The sequence below is a fragment of the Cryptomeria japonica genome, chromosome 9 (genome assembly GCF_030272615.1).
Source record: "Cryptomeria japonica chromosome 9, Sugi_1.0, whole genome shotgun sequence".
Classification (NCBI taxonomy): Eukaryota; Viridiplantae; Streptophyta; class Pinopsida; order Cupressales; family Cupressaceae; genus Cryptomeria; species Cryptomeria japonica.
The window spans coordinates 143,982,651-144,004,927 of NC_081413.1; the positions used below are offsets into that span (position 1 = coordinate 143,982,651).

At 38.1% G+C, this 22,277-nt stretch overlaps 1 protein-coding gene across 7 annotated transcripts in view; it reads right to left on the bottom strand.

Moving 5' to 3' along the window:
• Positions 1 to 22,277, bottom strand: part of LOC131059381 (protein PHYLLO, chloroplastic) — a 342,343-nt gene that overhangs the window by 286,368 nt on the left and 33,698 nt on the right. For 4 of the 7 annotated variants that reach the window (XM_057992594.2, XM_057992626.2, XM_057992612.2 and 1 more), the window contains 6 exons: positions 15,488 to 15,562; positions 15,190 to 15,255; positions 7,161 to 7,279; positions 5,392 to 5,461; positions 4,929 to 5,015; positions 4,727 to 4,811 (listed from right to left, as the gene is read on the bottom strand). In XM_057992594.2, coding sequence (XP_057848577.2) covers positions 4,727 to 4,811; positions 4,929 to 5,015; positions 5,392 to 5,461; positions 7,161 to 7,279; positions 15,190 to 15,255; positions 15,488 to 15,562 — 502 coding nt within the window. Of the gene's footprint in view, positions 1 to 4,726; positions 4,812 to 4,928; positions 5,016 to 5,391; positions 5,462 to 7,160; positions 7,280 to 15,189; positions 15,256 to 15,487; positions 15,570 to 22,277 lie in introns of all 7 variants that reach the window. The other 3 variants (XM_057992601.2, XM_057992628.2, XM_057992608.2) reach the window with 3 other exon arrangements.

The window sequence follows — 22,277 nt, forward strand, 5'->3', positions numbered from 1 at the left end:
AATCCTGACATCACTGATAGTCCTCTGATCATCTTCGGAAGTAGACTCTTCCGGCTTCATCTTTTCATAAGTGAAGGGAACACCCATATCAACTAATTTATTCATCTGTATATCTACCCATGCACAAGAGAAACTCAAGACATCACTCATCAATACATTTAGATCAATCTCTTCTAATTCTAACCAATTAGGCAATAAGATTGCATTCTTCATTTCATTCTCATGCTGGGAAACTGAATATACCACGATCCATATTTCTCTATTAGCTCTGTTGCCTCCTTGGACAATCTTCTGTGGGTTTCGCCTTGAATCCTAAGGTACGTGAAAGTGGGAAACTGAATATACCACGATCCATATTTCTCTATTAGCTCTATTGCCTCCTTGGACAATCTTCTGTGGATTCTGCCTTGCAGCATCCACGTGATGTACATTGTGAATACGTCATTCACTCTCTTGTAGTCGTCAATTTTGTACATGCTCAGCTGGGGATAGCACTCAAGACTTGAATTGTCCTTGCCCATTCCCGACTTCACCTTTGCATATCAGCCCTCTGTATGAAACAAACCGTGCAAGCAGGTATATCAAGTAAGAAGTCATGGCGAATGACTTGGACCGCTCTACATTCTTCAGTTGAAAGTCCAGATTGTCACTTATAATCTTAGACCAATTTAGCAATGTTCCTCTAAGACAATCCTGGATAAAATAGAACATCCATCTATCGAATATTGCACCTTGCGGCATCCCCATCACTCTGTTGAGCAAGAATATTAAGTCACTATACTCCTTTTTTAAGTCTGTGCACATGAGTGTCTTGGGAGCCTTAAAATGATGAAGCCTAGGCTCAGTCATCCACTCTTTGTTTATCATATTCTTGCAAGCACCCATCTTCTTCGTGTACCGCTCTTTATATTCATCCTTGGTTGCATCCTTCATATCTGTTCCGCGTGGAATCCTGAACACCTCAGCAATAGCATCCTCAGTAAGGTAGGCGATGACAACGCCCTTAGGAGTTTTGATCATTAGCGAGAGAGGATCATAACATCGTGCACACACCAAGATAAGCTCACTGCATTGTATGGACTGTGGAAATCCAGCAGCATGAAAAATACCACTCTTCATAATGTTCACATATGCCGGGGAAGGAATCTGATTTCCGACTCCGAACATCCGCTGTCGCATCTGGTTTAGGTCTAGGAAATGCATGTTGTCTCTGTAATCTCCTTCCATCTGGATGATATCTTGGGCTCTGGATAGAATCCAGTCTCCAACATCTTCAGCAGTTCTTTCCTTTCCTTAAATCCAGACTTTGACTTCGCACCTGTACGAAGCTTGAAGTTAGAACTTAGGAAAATAAATACAATTCCTGACTTTCTAAAGATTTTAAGCTAATTAGAGCATTAAGTCAAGAAAATAGTCCATACTCTTGGTAGATCTTGACAATTAGATTCAAAATGTGACAATGTTAGAGCATGGAACCCTCTATAAAATTCATTAATACCTCCTTATACTTAGAAATTGTGCAAACTAAGGTGCAAATGAGTATACCGGATCAACGATGACTAAGGAAACGTGTGAAAGGTCGTGTTTTCACACAAAGTATGTCTGAGGACACCTTCTGCAGTAAACAATGGAGGTCAACAAAATATGAAGACAACCTGAAAATTAGACTTTTAAAACATGTTGTAATCATCTAGATATGCATAAATTTATGAGAATCAACCTTCCAAGGCAAACACAAGAAAATTTGAGCATATATGTAGGGATGGAAATGAAAACTTAGTCTGAAGACAAATCTGGAAATGAAGTTTTCAAACGTACCAGCACCCTTAGGAATGATAAAATACTCGAAAATAAACTCCAGAATGAAGCAAAAATGCTTCCCAAGTGAAATTGCAAAGTAGGTAGGTGGCTGGAAAAAATTATTCTCTAAGGACAGCACCCCTACAATGGAGTTTCAGGTCTGCAATAATGGAAGATAACTCTGAAAATTGATTGAAAATGCCTCCAATCAGCTCCTTGGATAAAATCGCTTAAGGCACAAAATAGTTGGGAACAAGATGTAAGTCTGAAAATTGATTTTCCAGCCAGCTATGGAAGTCAAACAAGCTGCAACAATGGAGAACAAACTCAGATCTGCAACATATCAGCAAGCTAGGAATGATGGCAGCCACCAAGTGTGAAAGGAATCCACCCCAAACAATGGCACAAACATTTGCCAAATCAAAATCAAAATTTCCCGCTATGGTGCCATTTTGGAAAATCTGAAAATGTCTTCAATCAAGCTCGAATCTGCAACACAATCTGCAATAAAGGTCTGGGACAGCCAGCAATAATGGTGGTGACAAGGAAAATCGCCAAAGCCTTCAATCACCACAAATCGCCATCTTCACAAAAAGATGTCTAACTTGGAAAAATCGTGGCACTAAGCCATTAATGGCAGCCACCAAAAGGTTGCTAAGCTGGAAAAAATGGAGAAAAGAATCCTCAATCCAACACTTCACCAAAACACTTTGCCAAAATTCGCCAATAAGAGAGAAAAATCGCCTTCCATGGAGACACCTAGCAGATTTAAATAATAAAATATTGTTGGAGACTCCTCTCTTATACTTGCTTTTGCCTCTCACTTTCGCCACACAAGCAATGTGGGATAAAACACTTGCTTATATACTTGTTTGGTAAAACTAACTTGCTTCTAGAAGGGTAAAAAACATTAAATGCTCATTGCAAGTTATTTAATTTTGCTTTTAAAATTTAAATAATCGTCAAACATCATTTAAAAACAATTAAAATGGGGCTCATTTATTAAATATTTCAATTTAAGTCAAAATTGAACCTCTGGGGGAAAATCGATATAGGTAGGGATTAAAAAATCCCATTAAAAACACTTAAAACGTCAAAATTTTCCCCACAAGGGAAAATCGATATTAGTATGGATAAAAATCCACGCTAAAATTCATCAAAATGCACATAAAATAGGCCAAGGGAAAATCGATATGTGCATGGATAAATAATCCACACAAATTCACTTTATTTGCAAAAAACACTCCCTGGTGGAATTTCGACCTTTGTCTAGATGAAAATCTAGACTCAAAATTCATCATATTGCTCTCAGTGGAGTGTATGGACTGAGAGTTTGCACAAAAAGCCGCATTAACTTGTCACGAATACCTAGTGGAAAATCGATCCAGGCATGGAATCATCTTCAACTTCATCCGCACTCTTGTCTGCACTCCCGGTGGAAAAACGAAGGCAGTCACGACAAAATCCTGACACTTAGTCAAATTTGTTGCTTCCAAGGGAAAATCGACCCAGGCATGGATAAACAGTGGTGAAAAATCATAGCCAGTATGGATTTCAGGGGAAACCCATGTGTAGTGTGGATTTTGAGTGGGGGAAACCATGGGTAGTCAGGAATATGAGGGGAAAAGCACCTCTAGCATGAAATTTTAACCTTTTAACCCTTAGAATATGGATCTCCCTTAGGTATTTGACATTTTATCTATTCAAAATCACTAGAAAACCTTAAAACTTGATAAAACTCAACTGGACTTAGGCAAATTTTCCAAAAATTTGAGCGAAACACAAGTAAATTTGTCGGGATAAAGTGCGAAATCAACTTGAATAATACCTAGGAGCGAGAAAACAACTCTAAAAGGTCTGAAAATACCTTGGCACTTTAAAATCACCGATGCGCGTGTTTAAAAACACGTTAACGCTTAAAAAGGTCAACACTTCGACAAAATTTAAAATCATTAAAATTCCAACATTTGCAACTTGATCCTATAACCTCAAAAACCCTAAACGGCACTAGGCATGATCAAAACTTCAAGACTCGGGCACGGGAAACACAAAATTGTCCACTAAGCAACCAAAACCCTAACCTAACAACGCAGAAAGCAGGAAAAGAGGGGGTCCCCATTAGCAATGGGGCAATGTGTGAAAAGGTCACAACAGGTCCCCACATCAAGAAACATGATGGAACTTTGTTTAAAACACCCTTCACACGGGAGGTCCTATTTTGGGAGAAACCTAGTTGTGATCAAAGATTGTTGCACGGATTCAAGGCAACAATAAGATTGTCTGCTATAGGTTTCCCTTTGGAAACAAGAGATGTAGTAACTTATCATAAAAGCAAAGGTTTACTTTTCAAAAGGTTGTAGATTGTTTTTCCCTTGAGGCAAAGGCTTCTATGCTAGCTTTTCTGTCCTTCATAGAATGAAGCTTTCCATACAACTCCAATGCCAATTAATATAGATCATGCTTTTTGGTAGAAGATGGAATGTATTTTCTTTTGTTTTGTTATTAAGATATTAAGTCACATTGTAAGATTAAAGAGAAATTAAAAACAAAACAAAATATTATTCACCTCAAACATCCAAACAAGGTCATCACACCTGTCCAACATAACAATGAAACAAAGGGAGTACAAAGGCGCCTTCAACTAATTAAAGACATAACAAAACAAAATAAAAAAGAACAGGAAATAAGAACCGAAGAGATGAACTCAACTATACCATCATATATAGGATAAACGTTATCATAGTAACTCCCAATTCTAAATTCAGTAAAGCTATTATTTTTTTAAACCTACAATTCCATAACAAGCTTCACATAACACTACTTGACTAATTGGGAATACAAGGCCATTACTGAAGGACAGAATTATAGATATTTGCATCATATCATGAAATACAAACACCTGCACAAAAGAACATGATCAACCTACCAATCTGCTTCTTAAAAATCTCTGCAGCTTCAATTGGGTGTCCACAGTCTGCTGCATTTTGATGAAGCAATGACAAAAGGGCAAACTACAGGGAAAGCAACAGAATTGAGAATCACAGTACAGCTGTGAAGAAATAATTGCAGATAATTATATGAAATTATGTGTCCTCTATCACATTGACATTTGCAAGACAATGCCTTACTTCACTTGTCTCACTTCTCAGTTCACCAATCAAACAAGAAAATAGATGCTGCACCTTTGCTCCAACACGGACATGTTTGCAAATAAGCTGCAAAATTTACTCAAATTAAAATGACATGGAACGAAACAGATTTAAAGAAGGTTAACTAATGAAAGAAATGACTTAGGTGAACATTAAATAATGTAAGAAATGAATTACAAAAAAACAAATCAAATAATAAAGGAAAAAAAATCCGATAAAAAAGAAAACTAATGGAGAAAATGAATTAGGTAAAATCAAAATGTACTCAAAATAGATGTGCTTCTGTATATAAATATGCATAGATATATTATTCAAGGAAATGGTATCAAAATAAAGGAAGTGACTCGAATACTAAATGATGGAAAAATAAGCAAAATTGTGATAAGACACGACTCTGATATATCTTAAACTCGTGATTACCCTTAGCCTGACTTAGCTATACCTCCATTTGACTTTTCATAGCCTCTTCCATGATCTCAAAACTGCAATGATTTTCCAAGTCACTGGAGGACCTGATTCAACCATAAGATGCATATTACATATAGAACATTATATATATAAACCATATCTGTCATGCACATGAACATCATATAAACTCAGTGACAATACAGAGAGCAGTCTAGATAATCTTGTAAATGTGATTTACGATGTTTATGTGTGCACATTTTAGGGAAACCTAATAAGAAGCAATAAAACAAGTTCTTACTAAACTGAGATATGGTTTATTTTGATTTCTGCCAAGAAAAGAAGCAAGAACTTGGACTTTAAATGAAGTGTTTATGCTTGGAGTAAGGCATAATATCCTGCAAGATTATGCATGGAATACTGAATTTGTTTTGGTTTAAATTGTAAGGAATCTGGATGCTTCTAAATATATGAGAATTACAGAATGGTTTTTTAGCTTACAGATATTATGCCCAATATTTAATAAAACGAGTACTTTTCTAGATAAAACCAAACTAAATTTTGATAGAATATGAGCCATAAGCTTAGATTGAATATTTTATATTAGCCTGGTGATTAGTAAATTTCAGTTGGAAAACTATTCCTGAAGGTGTTTTCTTGTTTGGTGCTACAAGTCATTTGAGAGGACAGACCAGAGCCATCCCAAAGTACTCACTCTTTTAATGATTGATAAAATGTCGATGGCAATAGGCAATTTTGTTTAAGAATTTCAACCACTTTCTTACAGTGATATGTGAACCTTAGGAAAGCAGGTGATATGAAGAGGTCTTACATCTCAAAGAGGTAACAAACTTCACATCCTACCAATTCAAAGCAGCCACAAGCTGGCAAGGCTGGCTCATGCAAACAAAAATGCCTCCTACCATGTGTTTAGAAGCTCCCAAAAGAGGCAACTAAACTCCCCATGAATGTAAGACAAATGTAAAATGTTGACAAACAGATCGGTGGTCAATTAAAATAAGTTAAACAACTGTAGACCCCTTGTAAATTCTTTTCCTAATCCCTTTTCATCTGCACAATTACTTTGATTTTAAATAATCTTTAAAGTATTAGAAGGATTTGAGGTAGAATTAAAATCTCTTACTGTTATTTACACACTATCAGAATTTCAATATTGTATTTTAAAATTTTTAACCTTCTGTACAAACATACATTTGTTTCTTTGTTTGTGTGTATGTGTGTGTGCATCGATTTGCCTGTGTATATGTATGCAGATAGCCATATATAGTATATTCACATATGAAAATGTATCATGTATGTGCATACATACATGCACACCTATTTGAATGGATGCATCCATGTTGTATTACATCCTGTGGTTTTCAAAAAACCGTTGTATCTTTGTCCATGTTTATATCCAGATGACTTGAAATTCCTTTTTTTAATCCAAAAAATTAATACCTTGTGAAATGAATATTTGAAGGACAAGGAAACCTTTAATGTCCAATATTTTGGCTCTACCAATTTACTTGCTACTAGTTTCAAGCATATATCATGGGTGAAGAAAATATTTAATCTCTCCTTTTTACATCTTCATTAAAGGACTTATATAAACAATCTTCCTACTTGAATATCAATATCTGACTTTTCATGCTTTACTGTAATTAGGAGGAAAATGGAACCGGAATGTGAACTCTGATTGTTTTAAAAAAAGATGTATAAAGAGCATTAAAATAAATGGAGTGACAAAAGATATTGATAAGTGGCATTTTTTATAAGAACAGGAGAAGATGGCTAAGAGCATACCACTGTAAAAAACTGGATCCTTTTTGTGGATTCTTTATAAGAGTATGCCTTTGAGAGTAACTTCGAGATATGACTTCAGTTGAAACAAGAAGCCCATTCCTATGCAAGAGTTGTTGTGGCTGCTTATCCAATTCATCCCATTAAAAATATTATTAAAATATTGCAGGTTAAATTTGGCATTTATAGAATTGTTGATATACCAGGACCAGTGATATCTTCACTCATGGCTACAATTAATGTTAACAGAGATAATTTTTTTAATATGATGATGATTAAATCTACCTAGATCATCCCCCAAAAAACTAAAAAATGAGAGGTGTCCCCCACTTTAGGTATGCCCCAGGGGTGCCCTGGCATCTCAAGGATATTCCAATGGCCGAAATAGCCTGCAATTATAACATTAAAAAAGAAAAACCCCTAATATTTGAGTAGAAACCAAGCATACCACAATGTTAATGTCGATAAATAGTTCTCAAAACCAGTCTAGGAAATTTAACATAAAGATACAGATAAATGATATGATTAGAGTTTGTCCGAATCACTGATGCAAGAAATTTAATATGTATAACATCAGAAAGAGTTCTTCACGATATTCATAATCACTAGATTTCAAATGCAGCTATAGGTTGGTGTATGATTTGTTACATTTATCTCAGTAGTCTACAGGATAATGTAGTAGTATTTATCATTTGATGGTAGTTCAATATAACACCTGTTTAATGGCATCTGTTTTTCAGTCATGGCTACATTTTCAGAGTCAAGCATCACAAGCATCTGATCTGCTACCATGACACTAGCATTTCAATTATTTTCAAATGTAAAGCAAACAGCACTTGTATCAATTTATTTTGAAATTCAAAGTGAAGGCCACTTTATTGGTTTTTCCAGGAATTGTAAAGTGAAGGCTGCTTGTGTCTCTGTGGATGAAACCTCAATCGTGAGAGTAGCCTGTCATTATAATCAATTATCCATAACAAAAAACTTTAAGAGCAACAACACAATTACAACAATGAAGTGTTACTGACACCAATGTTGAAATAGTCTCAAGTTGCTTACTTTTTGATCGTGGCTTACAGCAGATTGATTGGTTAGACTACTGTGTATGGTGAAAAGTGAATAATGGAAACAATAATATTGAAACACTAAAATAGATTCAACCACAAAACCCTAGCCTAACAACAACAAAGATCCACCATAACATATGAAGATTATCTAAGACAATGCAAATCAACAAAATCAAAAAGATTATACCATCACATGTCCACTAGGATTTGAATCTTCATTCTTCCTATCTCCATTCTTCCTATCTCCATTGATCTTGCTTGATATGATTGCTCTCAGATTTTATGTGTGCACAAGAGCTCAACAAAGAACGGAAATGTGGTTGATAGCTTGATCGCAAAAAGGCTTGATTGCATAAGATTGATAAAAACGCTTGGGAGGATTGATAATGAGAGAAGCATCCTCTTATATAGAAGACACTGTAGGAAATGGGAGGATAAGGTTAAGAGGTGTAAAAGATAAATGGTCGGCTAGGATTAAAAGGTAGGCAGAAGAAATAAGAAAATAATGAGAGGGTAGGTAGTGTAGGAATTAAAAGATGAATGACATGTGTCATGGGTAGAAAAGATTAATGAATTAATTAAATAAATAAAGATTTATTTAATTAATAGAGGAAGTGGGATCAATTAAATAAATAAAAGTATTTATTTAACTTAGGAAAAGGATAAAAGTATTTATTTAAATGAGGAAAAAGATTAGAAGAGGATAAATAAATTAATTAAATAAATAAAGATTTATTTAATTAATAGAAGATTTAGGCTTAAATAATTAAATAAATAATTAGACAGGACAATTTTAGATGTCTACATTTTGCCGCTCTTTGACACAATGCAGCTTGTCGCGTTGTGTTGTTTCAAAGAAGATAAGATGAATTGATACAAAGTTGCCCCCCCATGGGAATGATATGCCCCCTCGAGAGATTGGATGAAAATGTCTGAAAAGATCACCGACAATCTCTCGATAAGAAAGAAAGGCTAAAAAGGACTGACAAGATAAGATAGAGTGACAGAGTCACAGGATAAAGAAGACTGACTCGGGAGACTAGGGCTAGGGTAGTCTATAAGATAGACTACGAGGGAAAACATCCTCATTGTCATCCACACACCTAAGATATCAGAGTGCAAAGAGAGAAGAGAGCAGTCAGCAGTCAGTAGCGATGGCATTGGTGCACAGATTTGATCGCGTTCACCGATATCAGAGGCCAACAGATGCAGGAGAGCCAGTGAGTACCACAAAACCTCCTTGTACCTTGTTGCATTAATTGTTGTCATAAATGCATGTTAGGTAAGTCAATAAATGCATATTAGGTATGTCTTAGAAATTGTCAAGCGAGGCAAAAGAGGGTAAAGCACGTTTGCGTTGGTGCCAGGCGCGTCTGCGTTGGTTAGGCACGTCTACGTCGAATTGAAACGCATCTATGGTTGCAAAGGCTTCTATGACAAACGCGAGCACGTTTGTGAAATGCAGGCACGTTTGTGCAGGGCAGGCGCGTCTATGCAGGACAGAGGCATGTCTGTATGCAGGACAGAGGCATGTCTGTGTGGTCCAGGCACGTCTGTGAAATGCAGGAACGTCTGTGAAGTATGTAAGCGCGTTTGTGTCATGAATGCGCGTTTATGTCTTCAAGGTCGAATCGACAGTTCTATGATAAACATACGTTGTCGATTGGATAAGTTGCTGAGAGGATACACTCAAACAAGTCCTCTAGGGAAGACTAGGATAACAGATAGGGGTAGAATTGACAATTTTGTGATAGAACATACATTGCCAATCAGGAAACTACTCAAAAAGATACACTCAAGGCCCTAGGATACGATAGAGCGAGGCACTTTGTGATGAACAATGAGTATCATAGAAATTGACAATTATGTGATAGAACATACGTTGTCAATTGGATAAGCTACTTGTTGTGACCTTTTTACACCTCGCCCCATTGATAACAGGGACCCCCCCTTTGTCGGCTTTCTGTGTTGTTAGGTTAGGGTTTTGGCTGCTTAGTGGGCGATTTTGCATTTCCCATGCCCGAGTCTCGGAGTTTGATCATGCCTAGTGCCATCTAGGGTTTTTGAAGTTATAGGATCAAGTTGTAAAACGTTGATATTTTAATGATCCTAAGTTTTTGCTAAGTGTAGACCTATTGAGCGTTAACGTGTTTTTAAACACACGCATCGGTGATTATAAAGTGCCAAGGTATTCATAGACCTTTTGGAGTTGTTTTCTCGCTCCTAAGGTATTATTTAAGTTGATTTTGCACTTTATTCCAATATTATCCTAGCGTTTCGCTCATATTTTTGGAAAATTAGCCTAAGTCCAGTCAAATTTAAAGTTTCTAAGTGATTTTGAGTGGTTAAAATGATAAAATCCTAAGGGAAATTCATATTCCAGGGTTAAAGGGTCAAATTCCATGCTAGAGGTGCTTTTCCCCTCACATTCCAGACTACCCAACCAATTCCCCCACTCAAAATCCATACTACACATGGGTTTCCCCTGAAATCTATACTGGCTACTATTTTCCCCCACTGTTTATCCATACCTGGGTCGATTTTCCCCTGGAAGTGCTAAAATTTGGCTAAGTGTCAGGATTTATCCAGACTGCCATCAATTTTCCACCAAGAGTGCGGACTGAAGTGTGGACAACGTTAAGGATGATTTCATGCCTGGGTCGATTTTCCACCAGGATTTTTGAGAGCATTTTGTAAGGATTTTTGTTCAGATTTTCATCCAAACAGGGATCGATTTTCCACTGAGAATATTTTGAAGAGTTTTGAGTCCGGATTTTCATCCAAACTGAGGTCGAAATTCCACCAGGGAGGTATTTTCCAAGTTAAGTGAGTTTGGAGTGTGGATTTTTCAATCCAGACTGCCATCGAATTTCCCCTGGGGTGATTTTTTGCAAGTAGAGTGTATTTTTGTCTGGATTTTTGTCCAAGCTCATATCAATTTTCCCTTGGGAGGTTTTTTGTGTGCATTTTGATGAATTTATGCATGGATTTTTGTCCAAGCTAGGGTCGAATTTCCCTTATGGGGCAAATTTTGACACAAATGATTTTTGAAGGGAATTTTCAAGCCCAACCTATATCGATTTTCCCCTAGAGGCTTTTGGATTTAATTTGCAATATTTTAATAAATAAGCCCCATTTAATTGCTTTTGAATAATGATTAACGATTATTTAATATTTTAAAAGCAAAATTTAATAACTTGCAATAATCATTTAATATTTGAACCTTCTAGAAGCAAGTTAGGTTTTCACCAAGCAAGTATTTATACAAGTGTTTTATCCCACATTGATTGTGTGCTGAAAATGAGAGGTGAAAGCAAGTATAAGAGAGGAGACTTAGCATTATTTTATTATTAAATCTGCCAAGTGTCTCCATGAAAGCGATTTTTCCCCAAGTTGGGCAAATTTTTAGCAAGGCGTTTTTGTGGAGTGTGGGATTGAGGATTTATTTTCCTCCAGTTTTTCCAACTTGCTGATCTATTTCCCTTGGCTGCCATTAAAGACCAGTTTCAGAATTTCGATTTTGCTAAGTTTGGCGATTTTTTCAAACTTTAGCATTTTTTGGTGAAAATTGGCAATTTTATGTTTGGAGACTTAGGCGATTTTTACCTCCACCGTTTTGCTTGTTGTTCAGACCTTCATTGCTGCAAATCCAAGCTGCCATTAACAACATTTTCAGATTTTCAGTTTGGCGCCATAGTTGGGAAAATTTCGATTTTGCTTTGGGAGTGGTTTGGTGCCACATTTTGGTGATTTTCATGCATGCTTGGTGGTTGCCATCATTTCCAGCCTGCTGATTCGCTTCAAATCTGAGGTTTGCTTCAGATTTTTGACCTCCATTAATGGCTGCCATTAATTTTCAGACTTAAGTTTTTATTGTCCAGCTAATTCCAACTTAGGCATTTTGCATTTGGAGGTGTTTTATGGAGTTTTCTGTGCATTTTTTAGACCATTTTATCGCTGTTGCAGGTCTGAAAACTCCATTGTTAGGCAGTTGTGTTCAGAAATTTTCATTTCCAGCCTCCTAGCCATTTTGGTGATTTTGTTTGGAGATGATTCCTTAACCATTTTTCATCATTTTCAGGGATTTTTGACAAGTTTGCAAGGTGCCGGTAAGTCTGAAGTATTCAATTTTCAGACTTGTCTTCAAAAATTAATTTTTACCAGCCATACTTACATTCCTGAATATGATTGTTTTGATCATTAGAACTGATTTTTATCAAGATTATGCACATTTTGAAGATTGCAACATGTTTTAAAATTCTGATTTTCAGGTTGTCTTTAGAATTGTTGACCTCCATTGTTGACTGCGGAAGGTGACTTCAGACATTCATTGTGTGAAAACAAAAACCTTTCACACCCTTCCTTAGTCATCATTTATCTGGTATACTCCTTTGCATTTTAGCTTGCATATTTTCTAAGCATAAGGAGGTATTCAATGAATTTTATGGAAGGCTTCCATGCCTTAGTGTTGTCACACTTTGAACTTAATTGCTAAAATTTACCAAGTGTATGGATTATTTTCCTGACTCCATGCTCTGAATTAGCTAAATCTTTAGAAAGTCAAGAATTTTATTAAAACATTATTTATTTTCCTAAGTCTAACTTCGAGCTTCGTACAGGTGCGATGTCAAAGTTGGGATATAAGGAAAGAAAAGAACTATTGAAGATGATGGAGACTGGATTTTATCCAGAGCTTAAGATTTCATCCAGATGGAAGGAGATCGTTGATACAAACATGCATTTCTTGGACTTCGACAAGATGCAGCATCGGATGTTTGGAGTCAGAGATCAGGTTCCTTCCCCAGCATATGCGAATATTATGAAGAGTGGCATTTTCCATGCCGTTGGATTTCCATAGTCCATACAGTGCAGTGAGCTTATCCTGGAATGTGCATGATGTTACGATCCGCTCACAAGAATGATTAAGACTCCTAAGGGCGTTGTCATCGCCTACCTTGCTGAGGATACTATTGCAAAGGTGTTCGGAATTCCACATGGAACAGACATGAAGGATGTGACCAAGGAAGATTATGCGGAAAGATACACGAAAAAGATGGGTGTATGCAAGAATTTAATTAACAAAGAGTGGATGATTGAGCCTAGGTCTCATCATTCCAAGGCTCCCAAGACACTCATGTGCATAGATTTTAAGGAGGAATATAGTGATTTAATATTCCTACTCAGCAAAGTGATGGGGATGCCGCAGGGAGCAATATTTGATGGATGGATGTTCTACTTCATCCAGGATTGACTTAGAGGAACACTAGTGAATTGGTCCAAGATTATAAGTGACAATCTGAATTTTCAGCTGAGGAATGTAGAGCGGTCCATGTCATTCGCCATGACTTCCTACCTGGTGTACCTACTTGCACGATTTGTTTCATATAGAGGATTAATATGCAAAGGTGAAGTCGGGAATGGGCAAGGACAATTCAAAAGTTATGAATGCTACCCCCAGCTGAATATGCATAGAATTGAAGACTATAAGAGAGTGAATGATGCATTCACTATGTACATCACACGGATGCTGCAAGGCGGAATCCACAGAAGATTGTCCAAGGAGGCAACGGAGTTAATAGAAAAGTATGGATCATGGTATAAACAATTTCCCACTTTCACATACCTCAGAATTCATGGGTTTCAATCTGAACCCTACAAACTTCCTAAGTATCCAACCGACAGAATGATATTGTTGGAAGTGGTGAGACAGCTTCTAGAGTTCAATGTTATCCAGAGAGAGAAGCACAGGACAGGAATGACATTCCCTATTTCAGTTGGGAAGACGTAAGAGGTTTGCCAATCCGCCATAGCCGCCAGCACTGCAAGTGAGGAGCTTGCATTCTATCGATTTGCTACATACAAGAAAAGAGAAAGATTCGATCTAGACAAGAAGGTCAAAAGGATCAGAGGAGAGAAGTTCACTCATAAGATTGACATAGAAGATTATTGGGCTAACCTGATGGACGAGCAAGCAGTGAAAAGAAGAATGTGGTCCAGAATGTCAGTAGATTTCATGAGGAAGTGTGGACTTTTCTTCATTCTTGATCAGGTATTAGATGATAGAGATCATACACATCCACAGTATGAGAGTGAAATGAAGAAGGCAATCCTATTGCCAAATTGGTCAGAGTCAGAAGAGATTGACCTGAATATATTGATGAGAGAGGTCTTGAATTTCTCCCGCATATGGGTGGATATACAAATGAATAAATTAGTTGACATGGGTTTTCCACGTGTGAAACAAATACCTTAATGTTTGGTGAAAAACGTACATTCACAAGAAATTAAAAATAAATATAATGATTGAGTTAAATATATTCAAAATTATGCTTCTTTGAAAGCTTATAATAAGGGCTACATACTAAACATAACTTTTAAAAGAATTCATTTTATTTCCATGAAAGGTAAATCAAAAGTAGTTTTTTGTTAGCATTTTGATAGATGCAGAAGAGACTCCATTGCAAGTATGATTTAAGACTAGAGGGGTTCTATCCAAGGGTGTTTTATCTAACCCTCTTAAATTAAAATCCTTTAAACAGAACCTCTCAAGGTTTAAATTATTATATGTTCTAAAAAATATGTGATTTCAGGCAAAAATCAGGATGTTTTGGAAGTGGGACATATTATTGTTAAATCTCCCCATTTAATGGACAATGATAATTCCTCTTTATGTGGACACTAGTGAACTTTTGACATACAGAAAATGTTAAACCTTTGAAAACAGTGAACAGTTTCAAAAGGAATACTTGGAGATATAGAAAGGCAATAAGATTCATGGGAAAACAATCAGCACTAACACTTGACCCTTAACAGTCAGTTGTGCATTAAACAGCTACTCTAGTTAACATCTACTCATATGCATACTAATCAATTTATGTGATATGACACTTTTAGTTGCTGTAAAATAATCTTGCAAATAGGTGAATTAAAAAATAGCTAAAACAATTAGAGATCATTCATCATACCGTATTTCCCATAAAAGTAGTTGAGTTGGAGAGTTGAATAAAGAACTGGAAAAAGTGATCCTTCTCCTAATGAGAAAGCATTGAACAAATTTACTTCAAAAGATATTCATCTTTTAACATTTCAAAGAAACGTATTCAAATTTTAAATGCACAATACAGATGCTCTCAGTTTGAAATATCCCTCTTAATTTTTTACGTTCAAATATAATGAACTACAAGGATGGTGGCTGTGCTACTGAGCCTTTAATAACATATCATAATATTCTTCATTTTCCAAAAATTAAACAAATAGCAATACCTGAAGAAAAGCCATCAATTCTAAGCAATCAATGTCAGTTTCAGTTGAGATCTGAGTCCTCCTAGCAAGAACAACCTGATTACTTGTAAAACAAAAAAACAGAAACTGTTTACTTCCAGAGATCTCAATTCGCTAAGAAATACAAAATATAAAAAATTAAAAGGTGATGTATACCACAATTAAAAAGAATGCATAAGCAAAGAGAGAATATAGATACATACATACATACATATACATAGAGAGAGAGAGAGAGAGTCTTCCAACTAAATATGCATGCACTACAATTATAGGTAGTAATTTTTGTACTTGTCATATGATCAAAAGTTAGACGTATGTGCCTTATAATAAGTAATATAGAATGATTATGATATAACAGAGCAGTCTCTTGTGAAAGAAACCTCAGAAAAATTGAAAACTAAAATTGCTCTAGGACTAAACATGAAGAAATGCCCTACTGAAAAACTGTGACTCAAAGAGAGATCGTTGACAATACATCAAAGCAGAAGCATCATAGATGATGCTTCCTAGTAAATTTGAAATCAGATTCAAAATGTTTACATATATCAGTAAAAAAAATTACCTGTCAAGTTCCATTTTCAGAAGTAAAAGAAATAATAATATTTTAAATTGAGCCCAATCATTTTATTTTCATATGGGCAACTTAAATATTAGTATAGATCTTATGTAATATTTGATTAAGTGTTTTTAACACTTTTTTCAAAATGTAATTCAGAAGAGGCCTTTGGATGTGATTTAAAAAAAAAAATTAAATAGTTGAAAGGAAAGGTTAATTAAATAAAAAACAAAATAAAACAAAGGGCCCAAAGTAGGCACCAATAAAAAAGAGGCCAAGGCTCACATCAAATCATCCAATTTTGCCATTCCATTTTATAGATTAGAGCATTTAAGTATAATAACCCTCTTTTGTTTTTCATAGTGGGATTTGAGGACAAAACCGTTGTATTCTTTGAAGCGATTCTACTCTAGGATCACATTTGGGCTTATTGATTGAGGTTGTTCGATTTATATTTGCAAGTAAATTCTTTGAAGATATTGATTATTTACAGAGGCAAACTATTACTCCAATGATTTTGATACAAGTTTCATTTCTTATTTGTATTGTTGTGCCACCTTATCATCATACTTGCAATTCCAGTAAGAAGTGTCGCTAGTCCATAGATATTCTAAATTTGAAGTGCAGCTTGCTACTTTAAGTAAATTGCAGCATTTAATGTGCTGCAGCACCAAGTGAAGAGGAGATTGCAGCATGTTCAAGAGAAATTCACATCAACTACTACCCTTGAGTATAAGGTATTCTGAATAAAGATATTTGTAAAAGAGCCTCCAATATCAACATTTAAGGATAGTGATTGCTGAACAGTACTACTGTCTGCATGGATAGGGTTATGAATATTCTAATTTTATTTGCTAGATCTGAGTATAAATCTGGCCCCTAATATTTACATCTACTGTTTATATAATATCTCCCATAAATTAGCTGTCATATTTACATTCAAATCTCTTGTAGTATTTGAATAATAGTATTTGAGGATATGTATCAGTTTGTAAGGGCTAACATTTGCTGTTTGAAGTTGCATATATGGTTGACAAGGGTTTACAATTATCATACACTGCTGATCAGCATTAGTTTCTGTTAAACTTTGGCATCTACAATTGGGCATTTAGTATTTATTCAGATTGCACATAGTTTGAATTTTGTCTATTTCCTAAGGTTGTCCGATTGGGAACGTTACAGTGGTACCAAAGCTGTGACCTTGCTAGCCTACAGAATGTCAAAGAAGAAAGAATAATGGATCAGCACACGCAACCTTTATTTATTTGAGAACAAAGGGATGAAGATATAGATCGTATTCAAGAGGTGTTTATGAAAATATATGGAATAGGAAAGGTACATGTTGACGTGTTTTTAGACACCTCTAACACATAATTAAATACCAAAGGTATTATATCCTCTCTTGATCAAAATCTCCTCAGATGCTAAATGATATGACCAATCGAGACGACTCCAAGGTTTCTATAGTCAGGTCATGACGTATGGATAGCTCAATGGTTTTGTTAGCCGCATTATTGTATACGGGAATACGAATAGTTAATTAAGTCATAATTGGGTTTGTTAGTTGGCACCCGAGGGGTGGCAGTTGCGATGCAGCGGTTGGCGCTCGCACCCCCTCGGTATCTTTATATACTCCTCATTGTAACTTGTAAAGGACACGAATTATGAAGGGAATAACATATCTGATACTTGTCTGATATCTATGGCATTGTTCTGCAATGCGTACTTCATGCTTTAAGTATTCACCCGAGAGGGCAAACATTTGGCGCCGTTGCCTAGACGTACTCGGGAACGGAAGACACGGATGGCGCACAGACACAATGGGCCTACCAGTTGGTGAAATAAACCCAGAGGCGGACGACGCACAAACGGAACTTTACACAAGCGAAGACACGGCAACGAAAGAATTTTCAATTCAACTCCAAGTAGCCATCCAGACCTACGTCCGATGAGAGGCGGCGGAGGCGGAAATCCACCAAGTGTCGTGTGGACAGCTCTGGAGGTTAGCCCGACAATGAACCGATTAATGAACCACCTCCCCCGGTTGCTTGCACAAGCATCACTAGCACAACAGGCGCACCTGGAGGAGATTGCCCAGGAAGAGCGACGCCAACAGATCCTTCACAACTATGAAGAAAACAACCGACGGGAAACGGAACGAGATGGCGCCAGGCCAGGAGGAAATTGAACGTTGAACTTTTTATTTTCAAATAAAAGTGTCATTGACACGAGTTGTACTTGAGCAGATGAATTAATAAAGACATGTTTTGATTTATGAATTGAGAGTTATGGAAATGTGCGACAATTAATGCCAAACCTATTGAATAAAGATAGAAATAAAAAACCAGAAAGGAACGAGTGGGAGGCCGCGCAGAGGGCCTTGATTCTGGAGCAGCAAGTAGAACGTAGAAGGAGGCTGAGGCAACTTGCCGAAGGACGACCTGCCGAAGGGGGGCCCGAGGGGAACCAAGGAGGTGTCACGGAGGGTGCAGAGGCTGACGGAAATTTCTACGCGTCGCCAGATCATCGTAGGACGCGGAGCCACGAAGAGTTTCTGGAAGAAACAAGGTTATGGCGAAATCTAGTCGAGGAGACTCGGGATCAGTTTAGAAACTTATCCCTTACGCCACGGAGTGAAGATCACCAACGGGAAGCAGGAGTGGGCACGTGTGAGAGCGAAGGGGAGGGCAACCGTACGGGTGTAGGTGCCACACAGGACAGGCAAAACACCGTACCTCCAGTCGTCCACGCAGGACATACCACCAACGCCACCGGAGGAAGCAGCGCAGGGCCACAGACATAGGCACAACCGCCCCCAGGAAGACGACCCGGGATGGCGAGTAAACAAAAATTACCAAAGTTCACAAGGGACGGCAAGGAAGACCCCCTACGGCACTGCCGTACATGTGAAACCATTTGGTCTGCCAACGGAGTGACAGACCAGAATGACTAGGTACAGCAGTTCCCAGCCACATTACGTGGAGTCGCCATAGATTGGTACTCCGATGTAGATAAGCAAAAAGTGGCCACGTGGGCCAACCTACAAAAGGAATTCACGGAGGAGTTTCGGTTGCTCCGTGATGACAACGAAATTGTAACAGAGATATACAGTACCAAACAAGGTACCAAGGAGACAGTACGGGCATACAGCAGGAGACTAAAGGAATTGTTGGGTAAAATGGAGAGCCAACCGGCTGAGGGCTTGAAAAAACGATGGTTTGTGGAAGGATTGAAATCCTCCCTACGGAAAAAAATGAAAATTGTACCCCCTACGTCATATGACGACGCCTATAATAGGGCGATGGACCTAGAGAGCGAATACAAAACATCAAGGAAGAAGAAAAGTAATAAATATTCATCTGAGGATGATGAAGATTCTGACGGGGAAAGCAGTAGCAGTGGCGAATCGAGTAAAAAGGTACACGCGCTCCAAAAGGACATGGAACGAATGCTGAAAGAATTCAAAGCCATGAAAGGGAGTACAAGTAAGACAGAAGAAAATGAAGTGTGGTGTACCGACTGTAGGAGTGACGGACACACCAAGGGGTCCTGTCCCAAGAAGGCTTTCTGCGACATTTGCCAGATTGCGGGACATTTGACAAAGGAATGTCCCTACAATATGAAAACCAGGAACCAACAAGTTCTCTTCACGCAAGAGCAGCCAGCCGCCGGAACTTCGCAAACTGCCAACAATAATGCATCATCTGGTGGATATTGGAACAACCGGCGAGGGGGGAGGACCAATAATAATAATAGGAGCCGAATCCAATATGATGCAAAGGGACGCCCAATGATCCAATGCCGAGCCTGCAATCAATGGGGCCACTTTGCTAGAGAATGCACCTCAGAAGAAACTCCACAAAAATTATGCAAATGGTGTGGACCTAGAGACCACGATGATGGAATGTGCCCAAAGTCTGGAGTAAACCTGCTCAACATCGACAGGACAGAGGAACGGGTATTGGCAATCACACGGTCGCAGGCAAAGAAGGCCACATACCCGGACCCTCGCACGGAGAAGCAGCAGGTGCTGGAGGCCAAGGCAGAAGTGGCGAAGGAAACGTTGGCACAAAGGAGCACCCAGGAAGCGGCAAGTACCTCCCGATCTGAGGCAGAGGAGAATATCCTGAAGCAAATGCTGCAGATTGAAGTGCCGGTAAAAATGAAGGACCTCCTGGAAACGATGCCGCAATTACGTACGGCACTCCTACGTACGGTCCAAGTAACCCTGCACAGTCAGGCAACCCAGAATACGGATGGTACCGGCAGAACACCTACAGACCCATTGGTCCTGACACTATACAGTGGCCGACACCCAACGGTGGTAGAAATGGGAATACTGGGAACCATTCTAACTAACACTATCGTCGACGGCGGTTCCGGAGTGAATGTGCTTCCGGAAGAAACCTGGAAGCAACTTGGCAAACCAACACTATGGCTGTCAACCTTTAACTTACTGGGAGCGGATCAACATGGTATCAAACCCCTTGGAACGCTCATGGCGCAACAAGTGACCATCGGGACACAACCATTTGTCCTCGACTTCGTGGTGATTCCGCTAGCCAAGAAAGGATACGACGCCATTCTGGGCAGAGGGTGGTTGGTGGCAGCCAGGGTGAATCACAATTGGAAGCGTGACACGCTGTCAATGGAGAAAGCCGGGAGAAAATTTATTATCGACCTGAAAACACAACTTGTGAGCGAAGAACTCGCGTCAGAGTCGGAATTAGACGGCAAAGGCGGAGTTGACGGAGGAAAGTACGGAAGGGAACCGAACGAGGAAGGCGTTCTCGGAATCCAAGGATGTTCTGAGGACGAGACTGATTCCCTTAATGGACTTTTCCACTAGCAAATGGAGGACTACGAGTTGCTGTATGGGTGTAACATGTTGCAGGTAGACGAGGATCGGGACGAGAACAAATTTCCGCCAGCGTACGGGGAATACACCGAAGGGGATGCCCCGGTCAACGAAGTACCAGCACACAGGTTTGACATGACAAAACCAATCCGGTACGAAGAATCGGTAAAACCTACAAACCTCGACACGAAAACAAAGCCAAGAAACATCCTGGTTGGCGACGATTGGAACCCAGTCCTGAAAGCTGCTGCGTTTAAAATATTCATGGAATACAAGGATGTATTCGCTTGGACATATAAAGACCTCAAAGGGGTGCCGCCAGAACTGTGCGTACACAAAATTTCACTCGTACCTGGGGCTGTACCTGTACGGAAGAGGCCATACAGAATGAATAAAAACTATGCGGCAAGAGTGAATGATGAAATTGTTGAAAGTTTGGATGTTGCTAGAATGTGGAAATTAACTTGATTAAAAATGGCAAAAGGATAAGGTTCAAGAAGAATACGCTACTCCTAAGAATGCAAGAGACAATGAATGATTGGATGAAATTCAACTAAGCTCTGCTTCGCCATCAACGAACAATTCCACAAAACTAGTGTGATCTTCTAAGGTAAGCACGTGATGTTATCACTATTAACAACAAGGTTACCATCAAGGTGATGCATATCAAGGTATGAATAGCAATTGAAGTTAAGCTCATTTCAGGATTCTAGTTGACCACACAAGGCAAACTTACAATCAGCAAATCACTAGTGGTATGGATATATGAATTTCACCATTAATCATTCACAATTCCTTTCATTCATCTAATCAACATGAAAGCAAATTGAAAAGTAGACACCATGCAACTTGTTGAAATAACACATCAAATTCACCATAGCTTCAATGAAATCATATGCTCTTTACAACAAAGTATTGGCAACAATCTTTTCCTTCTCCTAATCTAACTTCTACTCTATCTTTTACTCTATTCTTCTTACTCTACTACCCTTTTGTTAACCTTTACAATGACAAAACTGAGCCTTATATAGAGGTCTCATTACAATGAATGGCTCAGATTGATTCACAATCAATGGCCAAGATTGAAAGATAGAAACCCTAATTAGGGTTTGTTACAACAACTCCCTTTGGCCAATGAGAAAATTATATTTGATTTGACATATGTCACACATTGAATGTGAACCAATAGAAAATGAGGTTAGGTATCTTGAATTTTGTGTCTCCATGGGTGAGTCAAGTACATTGCATTTGGACATGTTGACTTGGAATCCTCTAATTGGTTGCATGATGACAAGGATGCTACCTCATCTTGGATTGTAGACTTGATACTCAGCATCTCCAGGCTTGGTGTGATGGTG